This window comes from Bacillus rossius, chromosome 1 (genome assembly GCF_032445375.1).
Source record: "Bacillus rossius redtenbacheri isolate Brsri chromosome 1, Brsri_v3, whole genome shotgun sequence".
Classification (NCBI taxonomy): Eukaryota; Metazoa; Arthropoda; class Insecta; order Phasmatodea; family Bacillidae; genus Bacillus; species Bacillus rossius.
In genome coordinates this window covers 260,048,450-260,072,601 of record NC_086330.1, presented here as the reverse complement: position 1 = coordinate 260,072,601, position 24,152 = coordinate 260,048,450, and the positions used below count along the sequence as shown (strand labels likewise).

At 35.7% G+C, this 24,152-nt stretch overlaps 1 protein-coding gene across 2 annotated transcripts in view; it reads right to left on the bottom strand.

The window, feature by feature from the left end:
* LOC134527517 (coatomer subunit beta') overlaps positions 1-24,152 on the bottom strand; it is a 163,301-nt gene that overhangs the window by 62,111 nt on the left and 77,038 nt on the right. For both annotated transcript variants that reach the window (XM_063360253.1, XM_063360252.1), the window contains exons 10-11: positions 10,461-10,799; positions 9,697-9,931 (exon numbers count right to left, since the gene is read on the bottom strand). In XM_063360253.1, coding sequence (XP_063216323.1) covers positions 9,697-9,931; positions 10,461-10,799 — 574 coding nt within the window. The remainder of the gene's footprint in view (positions 1-9,696; positions 9,932-10,460; positions 10,800-24,152) is intronic.

The window sequence follows — 24,152 nt, the reverse complement described above, 5'->3', positions numbered from 1 at the left end:
CGGCAAATACCTTGATTACGGTCAAAAACACAAATTCAAGCATTTAATTAATGTCACTTTCATAAACGGAAATGCAAATTTTGGGCACCAATACCGAAAAAAAAGTAAATTAAGTGACTGTTTAAAAAAAAAGTGACAAAAAAGTGATTGATGCAAAATAAGTGACTGTAAGTGAGTTAAGTGACCATTTTCGACCCCTGCGTGTATGAATCAACCATAAAACAGCCAATATTGCAAATAGGTTTTATTGCTCTTGTTACTGTTGGTATGTACCGGTATTTGTTTATTAGTGTCGCAACTACAAGTTGCCAACACTGGTGCCATTTACCTATTTTGATTTTCCTGTGGTAGAAGAGTAAATAAAGCATACGGCAAAATTGCTGTTTTTACTAATTGTTTACTGTAAATACCACATTTTACAAGCAAATAAAATTACCTCAGCCTGTTAAATACAGTTCAAAAATAACCAGACTGAGCTTTTAAAAGCTATGTGCTACAAGTGACCACATCTGTGTACTTAACTTAAAATATGATACGTTATTGGGGTTAAGTGTGTTTACTAAATTTCTAAGTTGGAAAAATTACTAATTCCACGTTAGTACGGTGTAATTTTAGGTCAATGAATTGTATAACTAATAAAATTTTTATCCCATATGTGATTCTCCTTGAAATGTATGTGTTTAATTATACTATTTTGGCTAGTGCCCCAATATAGGCCCACTCTAGATTTCAAGGTTGACAAAACTGGCAAAAAAGGTCACCCTATTTTCGGACCAATACGGTAATACTTAGTGCAGGAACAAAATTTAGATTTTCATTTGCCTCACAAGTCAACAATAAATGGACATGACAAAACCATAAACAACAGAGATCTAGTAATTGTTCACTCGTTCAGTCATAGTAGTAGTCATATTAGCATGGTATAATTGACAAAAACAAAGACTAGCACAAAAACATCAGATACAATTACAATTATCAAGATTAGGCCATTGTTAAAAAATAGCACAAAAGAATAAAAAATAATGTTAAAATTTTTTTTAAATGTGACATTGTAATGTGCATGAATATTTCACAGCGTATTGGATTTTACCTACTAGCAATGACCGGTGAGAGAAGGACTCATTTGTCATCGTCAAGAGAAATCCAATCAACAGAAACATGCAGTTTAAAAATATCAATTTTCACTTTTAAGTTTACAAAGTTAGTTAAAAGCACTTAGTAAGAGAATTAGTTACATCTACACGTTAAGTTTAACAAGTTCACCAACTATATTGCATTAAACATGCCAATACGTAAATGTTTTACTTGACAGCTATGTTAAATGGTAAGTTTGAAAATGGGAGATGGATATGGGACATTAATATACTGATGGCTTAGCATATAAAAATACACTACATCCACATTTAATTGAATTTGAAATTATAGTGTTACCATAAAAAGATTTGACTACTTATTTTAGTTCAAGAAATGAAGATAAGTGGAGAAATCTCCTTCATACCTAGCAAGTTGTTCTGCTCCCAACTGAAACTGTCTGTTTCATAGAATTATGAAACCTTGCCTCAACAAGTTAAATCATCCCAAAACGTGTGCTCATAGCATCTGTTCACTGGGACTTAAAGCAAAGTCATTGTGAAATATGTACACTGCCCATGCTACTATGAGCCAAGCTTCCACAGGATACTCAATATACTTCTTTACTCCCATGACAGCAACACATTTTTTACTCTTAACTAGGGATGGGCCAGTCAAATCCTCAAATACCATCTAGGTAATCATTTGTATTATGATTAAAATATTTGAGGAAAAAGATTTGAAGAAAAATGATAAAGGGAATAAATGAAATTAAAAACTTAAATACTGATAAGTGATAACCCTAAGTTTACTAGGTCAATTTTTTTTCCTTCATAGGTACCTACCAATATTGTTACCATTCCCTAGAGTATTTTACTTTTAACATGTGATTAGGTATATTTATAAAATAATTATATTGATTCTGGAAACTTAATTGTGAAACATCCGTTTAAAGCAAAGAATTTTTCAAAACCATAGTTTTTCAATTATTGTAAGTAATTTTATTTTTGATACTTGACACCTAGATTAAGATCCAAGACATATATTCAAGGTACTCTCAGGGATTTGAATTAGAGATTTCGATTTGAGAGAAATTTGGGATTTGGCTCATCACTAATTCTTAATGCTGTATTCTTTGTTGAGAAGTCTGTAAAGTTAGAGTGATACCAAGAAGTGAACCCGCACATATTTCCAAATCGTGGTTTGTACAGGCTGGGTATTTCTAATTGTTTAACTTAAGGTCTTGTCGACAAGATTATCTTATCACAAGGCTTAGCTTAAAACAAATTTTGTTGTATTCTTTTTGTAGTTTTTTAAAGTTTATGCATTGTCTTAGGCACTAGAATCATCTCTAGCACATGTGCAAACAATAGCATTTACATCCAAAAAAGGGGAGTACAAAATTATGTATACAGGTGGCCACACAAAATTTCAAATGAAATTTCTTAGACATTTCCAGGTTTTACCTGACCTGATTATAATCTTTCCTGACCCTTATTTTGCAGTGTTAGGCTACTTCCATACCTGCCAACCTATGAAAATCTGAATTAGGAAGATTATTAACACAAATAAAATTACCGATTTCGACAAAAAAAATTACCTATATGGCTACAATGCAGACTTGTACTGCTAAAATACAACTAAATTACACAAATCACCCACTATCAAATAAGCTATAGCTATATTAAAAAATATTTGTGTGTTGTTACCTGTTCACTGTGATACTTGAAGATCAGCACAATATTTCACACAAGAATACAACTCACAGAATCTATCTTGGCTTCCGATAAGAATTTTGCCAGAAAATTAATATAACATAGTCAAACAATGTGGATTATAAGAAGATAAAAAATAATATAATAAATAAATGCTTAGCTAATTTGGAGCACTGGAGCACTGTGGCTTTAAAGAAGCAACTGTTGCCTTCTTTGCTCTCTTTAAGAACTCAGAACTAAAATTTTGTTCATAACACAAATTTGATTTTCTTGTCTTCAATATTGAAATGGATTCTAAAGTGTCACTGGACATGGAGTATCTGAACTGTGTTCTGTTCTTTTTCACCAAACTGAAAATCCTTTCACATTCCGCATTGCTGTGTGGAATGGAAAGTATTGACAGCATTATTCTACAAATTTTATCATGTTTCAAAATACCATCAACTCCACGAATTTTGGCTAACTTAGCCCACTTCACATCTTCACTCTCTTCCGTGTCAACAATGCCCGAAATATCATCAATCTGAAGAGCTGAGAATTGTTTTATCACTTTATCCATAGCTGCATCTCTTGATTCGCCTTCTTGAACAGGAAGAATAAAAGGAAACAAATCCACAAAATAGTGAACGGATGAAAAGCTGGAATCCTGAATATTTTTCATTCTTGCCACTTCTGCATTCTTCAACACTGCATTTCTGATGGGGAATTTATTAACAATGTAGTCACAAGCTGTAACAAAGTAGTTCCTAAAAGCTGCAAAGAAAAGCAGTATTTCCTTTTCATCAAGTGTTTGTACAATTCTAGATGCTTGACATCCAATAACTAAACCCACGTCATCTGTTTGATTCTGGACACTATGGTAGTCAAGTTCAAGTAATGAGCAACTATTTACAGTTCTTGGTTTTACAAAGTTTGAAATCAGTTCTCTTAAAAAATCAAACAACAGTTCTCTTAAAATGTGAATATGAGGTGGTGATGATTGAAGAATGACATTCAGTTTTTCAAATGATGGCACAACACTTAGGAGAAATGCACACAGTGCTTAATTGAGATCAGAAGAAATAAACATAAATAGTTTTTCTTCTCGATTCATAAAAGGACTTTCATTCTTCAGAATAGGAACATCATTTTTTGCTGAAGGTGAAGCAACTTTTTTATGGCTGGTAAAGGAAACAGAACTTGGTTTCCTTTTCTTCTCTGTCTCTTTATCTAGGCCTTGATGGGCTCCACTTGAGCTTGCACAGGATGACTATTGAAGCTTAGGAATTTTGTAAGAGGTTAGACACACAGATTGTTTCTTATTTAATACCTCTGCCTTAAAAAAGCTAAGTAATGGTTGCCATTGCTCAAAAACCCTCAACAAACTTCTTCCAAGAGAATGACATCTTGAACACACATGTTTAAGAATTTTCTTGGCTTCTGTATTGTGCAGATCTTGAAACTTGTGTAACCTTTCTTTTCTCTTGGAACTCTTCTCCAAATAATAAAAATTGTCTACAAGAATGTCATCGACTTTTACTGGCAGAGAAGATGCAGCTTTTTCAGCTAAGTTTATTAGATGACAAACACAGCCAATCTCAATAAGCCCAGGGTGTATTTCCTTCAACACTGCTGCAACACCATTTTTATGTCCTATCATAACAGCTGCATTGTCTGAGAAAAATGCAATGCAGTGTTCAATGGGAATACCATTACAATCAAATTGGGAAAACACTAAATTACCAATATTCCGTCCGGTGCAGTCACCTTCCAGAACAGGAATGGAAAGAACAACATTTACAATTTTATACTGTGCTTCATCATAAAACGTAACTACAATGGGATACAACTTAAAACTAGTATCGTTGCTATCATCAGTTGCGACTGAAAACGGCCCACTTTTTAAGTACTGCACTACTCCGGATTTTGCATCCGAAGCCATCTCTTTCATAATAGCAGAAGTTTTGGTACGCCCACATCCATATTTCTTGGCAATTTCCGAGTCTGGGAACATTTTTTTGACTAGCGCACCTGCATGATCTGCGGCCGCTAGAGGAATGTTATGCTCTATCAAAAACAAAGTAAATAAACACTCAGCTCGCGTAATGTCTAGATCTGCACCCCCAGATTTAACAAAGAACCTTGAAAGTTTGTGATTATCTGCTTGGCATTTCACGTTGGATAAATGCTTCGCACTTTTCATGTGCACGCTGATGTCACTTTTACCGCCATGCGATATGTTGATGTCGCATCTGCATATCTTACAAAAGCCAAACTTTTCCCCTTTGTCAGAATTTAAAATGCATGGAAACTCTGCACTATACGTATCATGGAATGTCTGGTAGTAATATTGTTTTTTCTTACTCATCTTTGAAAACATAATACAGACAGTTTGTGCTTCACAGCCTGTCACAAACGTCTAAACGAGGCAACGGCAATAGCCCGTAACAAAGTAAACAAATTCGTAAACAGTTGTTTCACGTTGCACTTGTTGACCACAGCGTATTTTGCCAGTTTAAATGTATTTGAAATTCAAATTTTAATACGTAATAGCAGCTCGTAAATTATAAATCAAAATCACCCGTATTAACTAACCATCGAACGAACAAGCGGCGACGTACTCTCTGTAGAACTGTGTAAACGAGAGAAAAAAAAACAATTGATAGTCATGAGCACAACCCGCGATACATCGATCGACATGAATGTTGAATCGATTTGGAAGACACCAACTTTTTTTTACCGCGAAGCTATTTTAATTACAAAAATAGGAAGAGTTCAGACAATTTCGGAAAATCGTAAAGAGCAGTTATAATTCGGAAGAATTCCGGAAAAATCGGAAAGGTTGGCAGGTATGTAACATCACTTTTAAAAAATTATCAGCATTATTTTTTTAAACGGGAGAGTAAACAAAGTTTGATCTAAATTTGACTCATGATAGACAAAATAAATGGGATAAAGTGTATCTCCAGTTGTTATCCTTGTACAAAACTCATTGAAAATAAAAGAATTATGAGATTACATATGTACTCAACCTAATTTAATTGTAGCAGACAATGAAGTTACCAGAATAAGCCACGGCAATTCTAAAGGAGAGCCACTTTTTCATAAAAATTCCTTTTTATTTTTTAATTTTCTGATATGTTTTCTAATCATTATTTACAAGAGCATTGTGATGCTTCAAGTAATTCACCAGTAATTTATGATTTTGAAGAGTGGTTGTGTTAGGTTAGGAACAATAAAACAAAAATTGTGTAAAATTTTGAGAATAGTTGGTTAGGATAACTTAGCTACATTTTATATATGTAATGCCTAAATAATTGTTCAAACAATACACCTATCCCTCACTTAGCACGACTAATTTGTTCCTAAAAATGCTCGTATTATTCAAAATCGCATATTCTGAAGCATTAGTTTCCATACATAGCAAGGCTAATTTATTTAAAATGTTCCAAAATTGTATAGGAAAATATAATTTATGTAATATAAATGTGTTGAATAACACTCAACTATAAATATGTTACACCATTTACATTTATCTTTATACGCCTCCCATCGCACTTTGTATGACAAATACAACACCCCGTAATGGGAGATACGTGGTTATGTACTTTATTGTGAGTCGGCTGACTGACTTGCCTGCCCGGGCGTGACCTTCAACTCACCTAACGTACCTTTCCAAACCATACTTTACTGACAGTGAAACAGAAATTACTGTCCGGATAATTACATTTTAATTTTTCAAAAATTAAAGTGCTTATTTTCATATCACCACCTGGTTCACACCAATCATGTCAGGCCAATGATTACTTTTTTCATTGCAACATTTATTTAACAACCTTTTCCACATGAATCATCAGTTCATTTCTGTTCCGGTATCTAATGTCAATTATATTCCCACTAGTACATCCAACAGCATTAGACTTACATAAAATATTGGTAAGAGTCCTTATTTCGTACGATAGTGCGCACAGTTGACTTCATTAAAACTACAGTGCGACCAACATAAGCGTGGCCTTCATGACAATCTGCATGCCGTAATACTTCTAGTTTTGTCTCAAATACTTGAACACGATGCTTTATGACTTATGAGTTGAGACAGGTGTTTTTCGCGATGCACGAAATCGCGAAATATTAACGCAATTAATATACATAAACTTAAAAACGGAAAATTATCAATTACTTAGAAAAATCACGAAAAAAATTAAGAAAACAAATAGCTAAACATCCGTATTTTGAAGACTCGATACAGTAGTCAATTATAATCGATTTTTAACGACTCTAGGAAGTCGTATTTGTGTCGCGCTATCGCCTCGCCAGAGTCGCCACTCGCCACAGTTTGTTAAAATGGCGTGGATGTAATCAAACGTTTTTGCTCCGTTTCTTTTTGTAAAACGTTGATTTTAAAATGGTTGTGACAGTATTTGACAGGGCGGCAGAGTTTGCGAGCAAAGGATTCTATGTCTTTGACAAAGTGCAAAAAATTCTCATGTGCAAGTACTGCAACGTTAAAATAGAGTGGCAACGGAAAGACACGTGCTTGAAACACATAAAAAACAGTGCCTCGCATAACAAAAACAAGGAAAGTCAACAATCCGGTGCAAAAAGGCAAGTTTCGCTGGAATCAGCCTTGTTGACGGCAAAAAAAAAAAGCAAAATTTGACAAGAATGAGTTCATTATGTCAACAATTCGACCTTTTATCGAAGCAAACATCCCAATTAAAAAACTGGATGACCCGAAACTTTGTCAATGAATGCACAAGTACATTGCTAAAGCGTACGATATTTTAAGAGTTTTGTGCATTCTTAAGCAGATAAACAGAACGTTACGAAAATAAATTTTGTTAGGCCTACCTACTCTTGAAATATTCATATAGCTGCGAGTCGTGTTTTTTACAGCACTTATTGGAAAAAGTTGATATAACCTAGCCACAGGTAAATATAGACGTAACTTATTTGTTTTTAGGTTAGGACTTGAGCTTTTTTTTTGACAGTTAATTTTTTCAAACAGTTTCCAGTACTGTGCTTTGTAACATGTTTAGGCTTAGCAAATATATGGATTTTTTAAAACCTGAACAATGCAGACAAAAATGTTTGTATAAATTGTGCAATAATATCTTGTGAATTATCCTTCTCGGAATTGTGGTAGGCCTTACAGGTTACAGAGTTTAAAAGGCATACATAGGTCTAGAAAAGTATTTATTTTTGTGGTTTGTATAAGAGAGAGTTACATTTAATTATGTTACAGTAAAAATTTTACAACACATATTAATTATCCACCACTATTTTTTATTTTTTTTTAAGGCGCTGGGAACTTGCCGTCTGCCAGTAGAATACCTAAATGCTTTGCATAGTTGTTTAATTGTTGCTTGTTCTGTGCAAATATTTGGTAAAGTTATGTATATAACTGTGCAGTTCTACTCTTAAATGACATATTAAACACATTCATGTAGAACTTTATTTATAAACCTCATATTGCAGTTTTAAAATCAACGATATTTTTGACGAAACTACTGATAAAACAGCGAAAAAGATACCTTAATCATCTCGTAAAAAGTAACGAAATTGTGCAAATTTTTTCTCCGAAAACACCTGTATCTACTTATGAGTGATCAAGCACGTACAGTTACCGACAGCTGAATGGGCAGACGTTGCATTTGTTTGAGTGAATTCCCTGCCACTGGCTAGACTGAGTTCACGGCCCGGTCTGTGGCCAGGCGACAATGGTACGGCACGGCGGCATACGTGCGGACGTAAAAACACTTGGTCCTTTACACTCCATAGCCGCAATTTAACTAGCCATAGCTGATGTTTGTACAACAGCCGATAGCGTAGACAGACCTGCGTGCGCTTCTCTTCCCCACTTGTTTGGCTAACTGTATCCCACGGCACATCTGTTGTTTACAGAAGTTGAAACAGACTTTGTGAGTCGTGCTCGACTTTTTTATTTTGCCTGCCGAGATTTCGTGCTAACTGAAATTTACAGACGTGCTATTTAAGACTGGGGCAGTAAAATTCACATTGCGCTAAATGAATCCGCTCAACCTGGAGACGTGCTAAGTGAGGGATAGGTGTATTTAAAATTTTTTAATGAAGCTAACCTAAATTAACTGACAATTTTCACAATATCACAGATTTGCAATAAATAACTTAACATCATCACTTCTTACAATGGTAAATAAATGGTAAACTACTTGAATTATCAAAAACCCTCTTGTAGAATGATTGTAAAACATGTCAGAAAGAAAATTAAAAAAAAAATAAAAAAAAACACCCCTATTTGCAACTTTTAGCTGCATAATTAAATTAAAAAAATTTAGTAATTTTAATATTTTAACAAACATTTTCCATACAATTAGTGTAGCTGACTTTAACTTAATAACCTTTTATTTGTCTAATTTTTCAGAAGTTGCTGCATAACTTGAAAATATTTTAGTGGTATTCTAATTCTTATTCTTACTATTCAAATTCTATATACGTATTCACAAATGATTTGGTATTCATATTCAAATTCGTATTTGACTGGAACCAAAAAACTGATATTCACACAGGCCTACTTGTAACATAATCAAACCAAAATACAAATTATTATCCACTTCATAAATTGAAAATTAAATACCAAAAATAATTATAGTTTAACTTATGTTCAAATAAATTTTATTCAAATTTGAAAATTCACAAAAAAAAAAAGGATAGAAAAGTAAACCTAATTTCATGTTTAAGCTTATCACAGGAAAAAAAAATTGGATTTTTTTTAATGTACTGCTAGAAATTGTTATATATATGTGAGGTTATTCTATATTATAAAGCATCATACACTTTAGGAAATTTAAAGCTGAAGAACAACTGATGTTAACAAATGGCTGGTTATGATAAACTCAATGAGCAAATGAACGTTGAAGGCTGTGATCGGCTATGGCCGGGATGTAATCACCGGAGGATGTGGCGAGCAGCAGCAGGCCGCCGTGGTCGCGAGCGCTGCTCAGGCACTCCTGCGCCAGGTCCAGCTGGCCCTTGGCCGTGGCCAGCTCCGCCAGCTGGCGCCACTTCTGCTGCGACGCAGCCTCCGTCGCCAGCTGCAGCGCCACGCCCAGCTCGCCCAGCTGCAGCGCCAGCTCGAAGCGGTGCTCGGGGTCCGTGGACACCGCCAGCGCCTGCTGCTTGAAGCCCTGTCCGCACACCGTCACTTCCCGTCATCACCCGCACCGCACTGTGAAACTCCCTGGTAAGGCACTACACTCCCAGCCTGGCCACCCTGACATCGGGCTTCCAACATTACTCTACGCAAATACTGGTATTGTGCTAAAATTATTGTTTTAAAAAAAATTAATTCAGTAACATCAAATATACTATTTGGTTTGCATTAAAGCTAAAATTGGTGTTTTTTTTTTATGATTTTGTCCCAACATAACCGTAACGTTATAAGTATTAATTATCTAATTATTTGTTTTCATAGGGCAATAAAAAAAAGCTTTCGATGATTCAGTCCAAATATAAGTTACCGAAGATGATATCATCTCTGAAACCACATTAATATCCTATGATACTTGAAATTTTGATGTTTTGCTACGAGGGAAGAATTGACAAGCTTCGATTTTAAAATCATTTAATTATGAATCCTCCGATTCCATTGGATTCAATGGAACCTATGGATTTAAGAATCATTATTGATCCAACACTAGCATGCACGCCACTCACCTGCTTCTCGAGGAAGTGTGCGACACGGGTGCGCTGGGAGCGTGGGATGGTCGGCAGCACCTTGTCTGCCGTGCCGAAGTCTGCACGCATCACCGCCGTCTGGTATTCCAGCACGGACAGCAAGAGTGCGTACGACACCACGTTGAGCTCCTTGTCGCAAAGGTAGAGGCGGTTGTCACGCGGCGCATAGCCCAGCAGGTACATGGTGCGGTCGAGGTGAGACACCGTCACGATCTCCCCGCCGACATAGTAGTTGACGCGGTTCACACCGTTGGTGTAGATGAAGCAGTCGCCGACCCAAAGGCCCGTCTTGACTGTCTCGTGGATCTCGCCAAGGAACTGCCCGCAACACCAACAAGCAAAGTGGCTCAGCATCCTGATTTTGTTATCCCGTGGACTTCCAAAGTCACTCAAGGTAAATGCTACGATGGTGCTTCACAATATGCCATGGCCACTTTGTTCCCCGATATTCCTGAGTTGTATGATACCTTTCTATCTCTGATAACCTCTGACACAAAAAAAAGAGAAATTGGCCAAAAAATAATATTATTCTTTTTTTGTAATCTATTCATCAATAACTAACAGTTTCAAGACAAGCAAATGATGCACCTTTAAATATGCCTGACTGATATTTTTAACCTTTTAAAAAAAATTCTGTGATGATAAATGTATTCTCATTTCTGTATAAAAGCATGCTACATATTTATAAAGCAATAAATAAATAAATATATATATATACATATACACACACACATTTTATTGTCGGTCATTGATGAGAAAATATAACCTAGAAAGGTAAGAAACCATATGGGATGTGAACATATAGCATGTGAGTGTGGATTGACAGACTAAAACACTGTACTTGTATCTTACATGGAAAAAATCTTGAAAGTGATCAAGGTAAACATGTGTCAAGGTTTTTGCATTATTAGGCTGTTAGATACTAATTTTGTTAAGAATTTAGATTCAAGCTTCTGTTTTTTTTGAAAATGTTTGTCACTTTCACAGATGAATTTTACTTATTCTTTTGTAACATTGAATGTTTATTCTAAATAAATTTGTTTCCATAATGTTAAGTTTTTCTTAATGATTGTTTAAAAATGTTTTCATCATTCAGTAAGTTTTTATTTAAAGTTTTTAAAAACTCTGAAGATCAATTAATATTTCAACTGTCGCAAAAAACTGAAAGCATTTGTTCCATTTGTATGTTTCCTCTTACCTACAACTGTTGAATTTTGTGAATTCATTATGAAATTAAAAAAAAGTTTTTCCTAATTTGAAAGTTTTGAAGTTTGGAGGGGAAAAAAGCTAAAAATAAAAACCTAAAAGCACAAACGGTGAATTCAAAACCATAAAAACAATCATAAATAAATACTCTTACAAGTTGATAGTAACCGAGTTGGCATTACCTACAGTTACCTTTTGGTTTTGTTATGTTTTCATTTATATTTTTTTATTATTTTCATGAACACACTATAATTATTTTTATATTGTTTATTGTGTATTTATGATATTTGTTATTTATAAATTGATTTTAACTTTGGTAGAGTTTATTTCCATTACATTTAAACCTAACCCCCAAATATAATATATAAATGTAAAAGTTTGGATGTTTCCGTGTTTGTGTGTTTGTTGCTCAATATGGAACAGCTTGGATAATACAGCTACCCCATATACTGGATTAACACATAGGCTTAGATATAATTATGAAAACTCACACCTACGGGTGTGAAAATGGGATAAATTCAGTTTTGTAATAGAAAATACGAACAGAAGTCATTGGAAACAAATTATAAACTTAAGTCAGTGGGTATTTTTTGTCTATGCCTGCTAAGAAAAATTGGGAAGACTATAGATAGTCCACAGGGATGAGAGCCACACTCAAACAGTCCTAAAGTTCTCCAAAGTTTGCCAATTGCTTGTGAAGAAACACCATATTGCAGGAATTTATATATTTTACAATAAATTAAAAGTAACCAATTTTTCATTTTAGTTACGATAAAACTTCGCAACTGTTCAGGTTGTGGTTGTGGCTTTAATCTCTGTGAATTATCCAGCAAAATTTGTTAAATATTTATTAACCTAAGTTTTATAATAATTTATTTTATTCATTTGCCAAGATTAATTTAATGCCGGTAGGGTATTTTTGAGGCTTTCAGAGTGGCAACATGATTGCCGCACAAACTAAAACGTTCTAAGGACTCAGAGACTTCAATGTTTACTTTTTATTAAGTTTAAATTATATTTTAACTGTACTAATTTTTAGTATTATTTTATAGTTAATTTTTATAGGCCACATATATGTACACTTTTGGGCATGCCTAAAGACTTTTGCAAATGTAAAAGACTAGAACTATTTTCTTTGGTGCAAGCGACGGTGGCGCGGCTAAGGCTGCTGGTGACGTGTGAGACGGCAGTCATCAATCAGGCGGACGCGAAGCCACATCACGCGGAAAATACATCATGCAAATTTTCACGAGGTGACGAGTATAAGCCCGGACGTCTCGTACGTTTTAACGGAGTGTCTAATTACGTGCATGGTGCTTACAAGAGAGTGTAGCAGTGAAACCTTAAAAGACATACCTGATTGTTTTGGTGAACGCACCGCGTGGTAATTGCGAGTGCTACGTAAATTTTATATTGAATTTCTCAGCGGGCTGGGTTCCGCAAATTGTGTCAACAACTTCTGCTTAATCGGCTAACCTGCTCCCAGACACGTCTCTGTACAGGCCAGGCAAGTGGGCGCTTACAACCAGCCGTAGTAAAATTGCAGGCCGAAATTATATGCCTTCACGGACCAGCGCCAAACTGAACAACGATCTCACAAGTAAGTAACCAGCTGATATTGACTTTTGCGACGGGGTTTTTCAAGATACATTAGTCCACGATAACGGTCCTGTAAATACTTTTGCTAAGTCCGTGCAAAAACATTTCGCGAGTGTTAAAATTTTTTTGGCTGCCCCAACGTGACTAAACTGGATCCATTTTAAAGACTAATAAGGAAAACAACTTCGTACATTATGATTGTAGATATATAATTTTTTTAAATGTTAAATAGGTGTTTAATATTTTAGATTTTTTGTAATTTTATATATTGTTAATATTTATGTATCTATTTTGAGAATTTTGATAATCCTTGGCAGTATATTCTTTGGTGGGTTGAAACTAAAAAGTAAGAGCAACAATCAAATATATTGTAATTTGTAATTATGTCTTTTCGGCTATCATAATCGCTATGGCTAGGTCCTTCTTAAAGCTATTTTTGATTTGCTCACGTTCTAGTAATATGGGAAGCGGTCTAGATTTTAGCAGACTTATGTGGATAATATTTTTTGCTGATTTATTGTATAATGTTTGGGCATCCGCGGCTCACTAAGACTGCTCCTAGTAAGACGTGGGGACTGTCACTGTTTGTTGCCCCACCAGGGAACAGTGACAGTGTCACCATTACAGTTGACGTCGACCGGGGCTATGCCCGATGTCCCTCACGTCTGACCCGGCCCTTCTCCTTCCACTATCTCCCTGTTTCAAACCGCCCGCCAACAAGTGTGTGTGCGTGTGTGCGGCCGCCCGACAAGAGGCACAATAGAGCCTGTGCTGCATACCCACAGCGTATTTAATTATATAAATCATGGCCATCTTTTTTTATATATATCCTTTTATAGTTAAAGGGTTTATGTTAGGGGTAGTTATAAGGTCAGAGTAGTGCCCCATGTGGCCGTTGCCAGAGCTAGCCCCGGCGCGGGCCATTGACATTCAAACTTAAAGTTATTGAGCAAGGTTTTTAATAAGGTTAGAGGTCATAGAGAAATATGGATATATAGTGAGCAATAGAGATGGATGGAGTGATATGGAGTGTGGAATAGAAAATATATATATATGTATATAATTATATATAAATATATGCATGTATGTAAGTGTGTGTATATATATATATATATATATATATATATATATATATATATATATGTGTGTGTGTGTGTGTATGTATGTATATATATATATATATATATGTATATGTATGTATATATGTGTATATATATGTATATATATATATATGTATATATATATATTTATATTTATTTATTTACAGAAAGATACATAAAGATATAGATAAAAAGAAATGCTTTGTATGTGTATACAAACTTCAAAAATATCACAAAAATAATTAAGGCTACATTACGACATATTTAATAAAATAATGTGTATTTTTCATCCCGTAAAAAAAACATAGATACTTAGGAATCAATCATTAAAATAATTTTACAAAGATAATATGCTGTGACACGGGCAGCAGTAGCAGAAGTAATAATGAATAACCTTCTGTCTAAGTTTAAAGTTTCAAATACAGTAAAACTCGTATAAGACGTTCCCGCATAATAGGTAAGTTTTCCCGCTTATTAAGTTCACAAAATTATTCCTTTGATAACTTCCATACATCCCTTAATTTTTCCCATTGATAATGATTGCATTAATAGATGGTTCCCGCATATAATGTTCAGCATTTGTAGAAAATAAATTAAAATTTTTTATCTTTAAACTTTTAAACTCTATTTATTTTTAATTTTCAAAAATTAACTTATTTCCGAACGATAACGAAATAATTTGAACTTGCACAAGACCATCGAAACCTTTGCAGATGCCGCACGCAGATCATCTGCTTGCATTGAGATGCTGTTCCATCTGCACACCATTTCCCCCATTCAAGGCAGAACATCTGACGAATGAGAAACGCGCATGACCGTCGAAACCTGTGCCAAACGCCGCACGCTGTTACAAGTTTTATTTTCGACCAATCATCTGCTTACATTCGTTGAGAGGATATTCCATTTACACGTCTTTTTTCCTATTCGAGTTATAACACGTGATGAATACGCAGCAAGCCATATTTACTACCAGGCATTACTCTTTTTTTAGTTTTGCGATCTTTTTAGATGTGATTTTAAGGTTATCAAGCATAATATATATTTAGTGTTGTGACAAACAGTGCATAATGGCATCTACAATTAGTAGAGGAACCATTAAACGCAAGGCATTGTCCTTTGGAGAAAAACAGTAAATAATATCAGAAGTTGATGCGAATCCTTTGATACCAAGAGTGAGTATGGCAAAAAAACGTGGGATGCCGCCGTCTACTTTGAACAGAATCATGATGAAGCGAGACCAACTTTTGGCTACTAATTTTTCATCAAAGTGTAAAAAAAATGAAAAATGGTAAATACCAAGAAGTAGAAATTTTACTCTTGGCATGGTTTAAAGAACCGAGGGCACTTGGAATTCCAAACGAACCGCCCCATTTTAAGAGAGAAAGCTGCACAAATAGCACATAACCTAGGCATTGATTTTCATGCTTCGAATGGCTGGCTCGACAGATTTAAGAACAGAATAGGAATTGTCTATAGAACTGTAAGGGGAGAATCTGAGAGTGTGTGTGATGATACTGTCCAGAGTTGGATAAACAAAGTTGCCTGCAATTATAAGGGACTTAGAACCAAAACATGTCAACGTCGATGTACGTGGTCTGTTATTCAACATGCTTCCGGACAAAACCTTTGTTTTAAAAGGTGAAACACGCCATGGAGGCATACAAAGTAAGGAACGAGTGACAGTGTTAATGGGTGCCAACATGGATGGCACTGAAAATGTACCATTTCTTGTAATTGGGAAACCGAAAAAACCTCGGTGTTTTAACAACATAAAGACATTACCGTGCAAGTATGCAAACAAGAAGTCTGCGTGGATAACAGGCAGCATTTTTGAAGACTTATGTGAGAGCACTGGATACAAAGATGGGGTGCAAAAATCTGAAGATTTTGCTTTTCATGGATCACTGCCCTGCTCATCCCAAGGAAATATCCAACCTTAGAAATAGCCAGATTGAATTTTTCCCACCAAATTCAACATCCAGGCTACAACACATGGACCAGGGAATTATAAAAAATCTGAAACAGCATTTTCCTAAGTGCCTTGAGTTACGACTTATAACAAGAATGAAAAGTACCAAAACTAGTGGTTATAAAATCAACATCCTAGACACCATGCATTTTCTTGCTACTTCATGGGAAATGCTTGACTCAACCATCATTAGCAATTGCTTCAGAAAAGCAGGCTTTGGTGCTCAACAAGTTAACGATATTTTCCCTGAAGAGGCATTTGAGGACAGTGAGCCAATTGCATGTGCTTGTACATGCAGTGCAAATTGGAAAACTCTTCAAGAGCACCTAAATTTTTCATGCACTTTCGAAGATTATGTCTCAGTTGATGATGCGGTTCTACCATGTGAGCCACAAACCATCAAAGATTTGTGTGCCCAACACAAGGATTTAGCTGAGGATGAGACTGGTGATGGCGACAGCGATGAAGGTGATTCCACTGCCATGCTAACTTACTCTGAAGACCTTCACCACCTGGACAAGCTGAGGTTATTTGTTCATGGAACACCAAATGTTCCAGATAGTGTGAGGAAGAGTTTATGGGAACTGGACATTTTTGTGATGAGTCAGAACAAAAATGTGTTACAAAAAACAACTCTAATGCAGTATTTTTCAAAACAATAAATGTTAGTTTTTTTTGTTTGGATAATTGCTTATAATGAGCTTTATAAAAAAATTTCTTTTAAATAATTCAATTTACTGATATACAGTACACTCCCTATTTAACGCGGTTGTCGGGGGACATAACTTTTACCCGCGTTGTTGCATAACCACGATGTTTCGATGCGACCAAGGTCAAAAGGCATAAAACACCGCCTGTGTTCTAATAGGTCGGCAAGCACGCACAGTATAGACGGCCCGCCGTTGTGCGGACTTTGCATCCGCAGTTTTCACTAAATGCGGGTGAAAAAATAAAAATAATAAATTTTAAAGATAAATATTAAATGTTGAATTGTTTTTATTTTTCCGTGTGCCGCGCACAGTTTGTCGCACGGCCTACGAGCGCGCCAAACGCCGCCAAACACACGTGCGGCACACAAGCTGCTGCCAGTCTCGTGGTGTCAGCCACAGTATCTGCTTCGTCAGTGTCCGTAACAAGTAAGTGCAGTGTGTGCGGTTACACACGATTCTGTGGTCGAAGTCTTCTAAAAAGAAAGGCCGTAGTGATACTTCAAACCGAATATGAATCGCAAAGTACCGAGTTTGATTGACAAAATAAAAATTCTATATTTACTTACAGATAGCTTGTCTTTTGCAGAAGTAGGCCGCAGATACAGGAAAAAACGATTCTAGCATTCGTACAATAAAAAATAAAGAATCGTCTATCGTGTCAAGTGGTTAAACTTTATTATCCATGCTTACAGTAAATTATAAATGGTCACGTGTGGGAAACAAAAATTGCGCCAATTTAATTTTAGCGCAATCAGTGACGCCGTATTAAAAACCGTGTTAAACTATGTCTTTACTTATTTCACCAAACACTGTGTCGAGTTGCTGAGTGTGTGTGGCTCGGATCGGCAAGTGTTATATTCCCCAGCCTCTGGTTAAAGGTCGGGAGACCGTTACACATAAACATTTCCTGGACTTGTTTACTACCTCACGGCAAAAGTGGTACAGTATGGTTCACGTAAGTATTGGACCACTGGGAATTCCTGGGCAAAGATTAAAAATACGCTAGCTGATTTACTTTACTATTTAATGTTAAAACATTATACCAAAGTAAAAAGATGAACGTGTATAATACAATGACTTACCCAATAATATTACGTCTGTAGGTTTAAATTGTAACAAAACATTTATATACAGATGTCCGGTAAAGTACCAATTAAGATTCTTTAGTGGAATTTTAAACACCGGACTACCTGATTTTGCCTTGTACGCAGGAACGCTGCCCAGTCAAGTGACTCATGCTCTGCCTGTGTGCTGCGTGAACACATTCTCTCCCCCACTCCCCCTCTTCAAGTTTCTGCCCGCTCTAATCTCTACCTCTCTCCATATTCTCGGCTCGTCTCTCCCTACCCAGCGCTTGCCGACAACCAAGCCTATCCAACATCAATCCCCAGCCGAGTCACGCTGGATAATGTCGCTGGACGGTGGGCTTTATCAGGTCCCCGTTCCGATGCTTCATTTGTGAGATAAAGCGACGTTAAGAACTAGTGTTTCAGAAAATATCACTGGGCTGGATTGGACCATAATTTGAAAACCCTACAAGATAGAGGAATAATGTACGGAGATATCTTGTTTAGAATTTCACTGCGGACATTTTCTACGCCTAGGCTTTTTTCTGCCCGATGCTTAGTTTGTTAGTTACAACGCTAAATTATCCTAATCTGCTGTCAACCATTTATTCCATTATTATTCATTTCTGACTGGGGGACATGGTTTGACCCGCGATATACCCGATTCCGCGATCAATCGAGGCGCGATATACCGGGAGTTTACTGTAATTCTATAAATTGTCCAGTGTGCCAACGATAATAGGTGAGTAATTTTGAGTTAAACAGTATGTCATATTTTATTAAAATAATTTTTAAGAAGCATTGTATTTCCCTTTTAAGAAGTTTTCCCTGTTAAGAAGTTTTTAGCATCCAGTCCCTTGAAAAACGCTTTAACAGGGTTTTACTGTAACACTTTTATAGCTTTATTGCTTAGTTTGAATATTATTGTAAAACTGATGAATCTCAATTTTTTCCCTTACCACAAGACAATGATAATAGTATGATTATGGTTTACTGTGTTTTATCACATAATCGTCGCACGTTTTATACTAAAATCAAGTTTGAAAAGTAGGGGTGCAATTTTTAAGTGAGGAAAGCATTTTTGTTACGGTAAAGTTACTCTTAAGAACAAAACCTATTGCATTGGAAGTACGTTTAATTAAAAAGTAGAGTATAAAAAATGATGCCACACAATTTAAATTAATATGTCATGCAACAAAAACATATATAGTTCAACTTAAAATAGAAAAAAAAAAAACTGTAACCCGAAAGACAGAAGGAACTAATACATAACTATCAACATAGTACACACTAAGCACAAAACAGTGCAGGCTATCAAATGTAGTTTACTCGGCACTAGACAGAGAGCGCGCTACAACCAATCAGCAAGCTATCTATATCGATATTCAACAATATGCACACACACTATATGGGCATCAACGTAACTAAACATGAACTATGCCAACTAGGGCTTGCTACATTTTTGTACGTGGTACACAGCTGCAATGAAGATGAAGAGATAAAAGTTATAATGTTGGAAAAGTCTTTAAAAGAATATTTTACACATCGGACAACATCATATTTTGTTAATTAAATAATAAATAAGTCAGTGGTAACATCCAAACGAATAATAGATTTCAACTTTAAAATACATCATTTTATATGGGAAAAGAAGTTTAATGGCAAACTTACAAGGAAAAAAGTACATATCTCATTGAGAAAGGCGGAAATTAAAATTTTTGACCATATTGGACGGGAAATCGTATTGTGCTGGTACACCTTAAAGGAGTCTTATGCAATTGTAATTACTGTATTTTTCCCATTATAACTGCCAAACTGCTTGACAGCAACTTGAAAACAGAATGCTGTTGCACGGTGCTTTATCCTGTCGTGTTTACTACCAACATAAAGCTCTTGGAATCTAATAGCAGGACCAAAAAGATAATGCGACTTTTCTGTGACATGTAGTATATTTTTTATATATATATATATATATATTACTACAAATTTTGAAGCCCTAAAATAAAGATCCAATGATTATGCAAGTGCGACAATTATATGCGATAAAACACTGTAAATTTAAGAAATTTGGATGCGTATATACTAGCCAAGTGCAGGGGCGCAAATCTGTAGAATTCGCAAAGGGGAGCCTGCGGAAAATCACAAGGGGGAACCGGAAGGCCTGAGTGTGTTGTGCATGGGGTTAATCTCTGGATAGGGTGCTTGTATGTTGTATACTGTCCTTATTTTGGCCTATATGCATGCAATAAGCAAGAAACTTAATAATATAGCCTACAGAAAGTTTTCCATAAAACAGAGGTTTAACATTTACCAACTCCATTTCAAGGTCATGATTTTGTAAGGGCAAGCGAGAGCCCCCACAGTGAAGGGCTTCTTAATTCCAGGGGGCCCGGGCCTCCATCCCCCTCCCAATTTGAGTGCATCAGAAAGCTTCGCGATAAGATGGAAAAAAAACTTGTAAATGACAGATCCACAGCTATTGTAATCTAATGTCTTTTTACGCCATTTGCCCATTGCTTAAAATTATATAATTTACCCATGATTTACTTTGGTTTCTCGGCTGATTCTGCTAGTGGACACGTTTGTGCTCCCATCTTACATGCTTTGGTAGGGAAGCGTGCTGGTGTGTTGTTTCGATAGTTCTACAGATTTTGTGCACAGCGCAAGAACTGCGCACTTCTCCGAGCTGTTGGCAGTGTACAAGACCCAGAATCGGGTCAAGGACTGTTTACTTAGCTGTGGAACGAGGCAACGAGGCAGAGGTGTGTGCCAAGAGTTGTGACTTTTCACCACGACCACTCCAGGCCTGGGATAATGCAGTTTTTCCAGTGAGTGACCTAAGGAAACCAACCTCAATCAGACTGCCCCAAATCTACCTACTCAGCAGGATGGCAGTGTTTCTTCACGAATTTGTAGCAGGTGCTGACTGGTGTTTCTTGTAAATCTAGAAAGAAATGTTTATGGGCCGTAGGATATGAAACCTATAATTGTAATATAATTTTTTTTTCTATTGGTTTATTCTCAGTCAAAAAGTGGACTTAAATCTTTTTTGATACTGAATTATTTTTCATATAGAAAACTGTTGTGTTATAATTTTTGACATGAATTATTTTATGTAGGGCTTAAGGGCTCGGTTCACTCCCATGCTAGCCGAATGGCGGGATAGGGATTTACAGGTTAAACTTAAATGCACGTGATTCCGTCAGTTATTGTAATAGAAAACTAAAACAAACACCAAATTGTAGATATTTTAAGCATACAGGTTTCTACGAAAACAATTTTAATTTAATTTAAGTTTTTAAGTTTGATATTGTAAAATTAAGTTTTAATTTTGTCACAATTATCAGTCAGTATGTTCTACCCCCTTAATCATCTCGTAACAACGTTGGTCATATCTCAATCTCACGAAAAGTCCTTGGCTTTGGCAATGTATCTGGTTAAATATACAAGCAACACTAAATTTTTTAAATGAATATTGTGGAAGTGCCTGATGTATAGGCTGCAATGCACGCTGGTAATATGACGTGCCCCGCCGGCGGCGGACAAGAGATAACGGCCGCGTGGAATGAGAAAAGGAACGGCCTAGTTGCCACTTCGCCTATCTCCCCCTCATCCACCCCTTACCCACAGCTGTCACGCGACAGTAAACCCGCACTTCAAGTGATTTTGTTCCTCGGTTCAATTCTCCAGTTTCTACGCTACAGCCATGGGAAGAAATTGGGGGAGGTGTTACAAGATCTCGCGACCTTTATCTCACAGTAGAAAGTCCATGAAAAATCGAATGAAGCTTCTTCTAGCATATAAACGTCAAAGTAAATGGTATATATTTATATGATGCAACAACTATTTTAAGAAAATTTATTTGTAACCTTTTTACAGCTGGTAAAGTAAGATGAGGCGATGTTGTAATCAGCATAACAAAAGCGTAACGCTTACAGGGTAACTAACTATCAGCAGTGTCGTATTCGAAGGAGGATAGGGGAACGGGGCTCAGGAGTGAGGTGCTCAATGAAATTTTTGCATTGCGCATTTGTCTACTTGCTCACTTGCATACTTGCACACAATCCACACATTCCTAGACATTATTATTCCCCTATCACTTACATATATTGATACATCACTTCTAACGCGCATAGCGGCCACTCGTCCATATGATTTTTATGGGTTTTACGGCTAGAGTATGCTTTTGAAATCAACACAGTCAGTACAGTATATAATTCTGTAGTGAACAACCGGCTTAGGGCTAAAGGTTTCCAGCGGGAAATGAATATATATTTCATTCGTAAAATGTTTTTATTGACCTTATAGGTAGTGTATGGTACATGCAGCCTTACAAGAAAAACAATACACATTTTAAAGTTTTATTATTTTGCCTGCCTATAAATTCAGCAAGCCTTTTTAAAAGATTGCAAGCAATACAGTTTAAATGTGCAACATGAAATGACCACTCTATGCGATATTCCCCAGTATTATTTCAGGTGACCGTAGCTGAAGTACCTTTGGAAGGAATTTGGATCAGAATTTCGGGTGTGCCATGAATTTAGTTAAAATTGTATAATTTTTATATATAATTTATTTGTCCATCCGCCCCGGACTGGCAGATGTAAAGAGCGAGCGTTGAAAAGCAACAATTTCACAAGAAACTATCTAAGCTTAATTACTGCATAAAAATGCGATGAAACTATTTAAACTATCAAAAAACCTATGGACGTCTAAATCTGGATCAGAGATTTTGAAATAAATTTTAGGCATTAGTAATAAAGATTCCGCTGGCTTTCGCGGCCATTGTCTTGCATTTATTGGCCAATAAATTTAGGCATTAGTGTTTCTAAGATTAGGTAGTTGATACGCCGAGCCCTAACAAACCCGCCGGCACACGGGAACTTGTAAAATAAAATAAGGTATCAAAGTTTTTAAAACTAGTCGGTGCTGAAATTAATGGAGTTGAAATATTGGATGTTTTAAAATGAATATTACTAAGTAGGATATTAATACATTGTTATCAGTTAAACAATTTCTTACTTACAAGAGAATGTAATACTATCATCATGCCAATGACTACAATTATATGACGCACAATGTTATTATGTTGCTCTTTTTATAACATAGTTGTATTTGATTCGAACAACAGGAAAAAATAATTTTTCTTTACAAACTATATTTACGAAATTGTAGTAATTCGACAGGCCCTTGAAAATAATTTTGATATGGTAGCCATTGATTAGGCCTATGTTAAACAAAGTTAATTGTAAGTTAATTTAGATGGTTCATGAGGCTGGAACATATATATATATATATAAATTACATTTAGGTTTATGAAGTAAAGTGGTCACTTAGTAACTGCAATTACGTTTATTTTCTCCCATAATCTTCAGTATAATTTGCGCCAAACTTCTTAGCGGGCGAATTTTCGCGATGTTGTGCATTACCACATTAAAGAACTTCTGACTCAATGTCCAGTCGTTATCTTGGTAATAGTCTGCTTACAGCCGAGCTGTTAGCAATTTTAGCTACGGTGAACAGTGCTTTGCTGAGGACCATTGAGTGAGCAACTAGATGGATGAGTCGTTGTGACATTGCTTGGACAGTTATTGTAGCAGCGATTTTTTTTACCTCTTAATTTATGAATATATATATTCAAAATATTGAACATTTAAATGACATGTAAAGCAAATTAAATAGAACAACTCATTTAATATTGTAAATAGATAGGTAAACTTAATATTTCCATCTTTTATTTCAGACTGTTAAATAAAATAATAAATGTTGTTTATTACATCCACAGTGCACGCTGTTCACCATGTATTTGAAAAAGATAAACATGAACGAACTATTTAACTGATAGAATTAGTTTATGAACATTTTATAATGTGCCTGAGCATTTAAAATCTACATGTATTCTAAATTTTATTCTTCAGGTCAGATCAGTGCAAATAACTATTTACCCCAATAAAGAACATATATTCAAGCCAGCGCATACAAAATACAACTGCAATACATATTAGAGCTGAAAGAGTTGA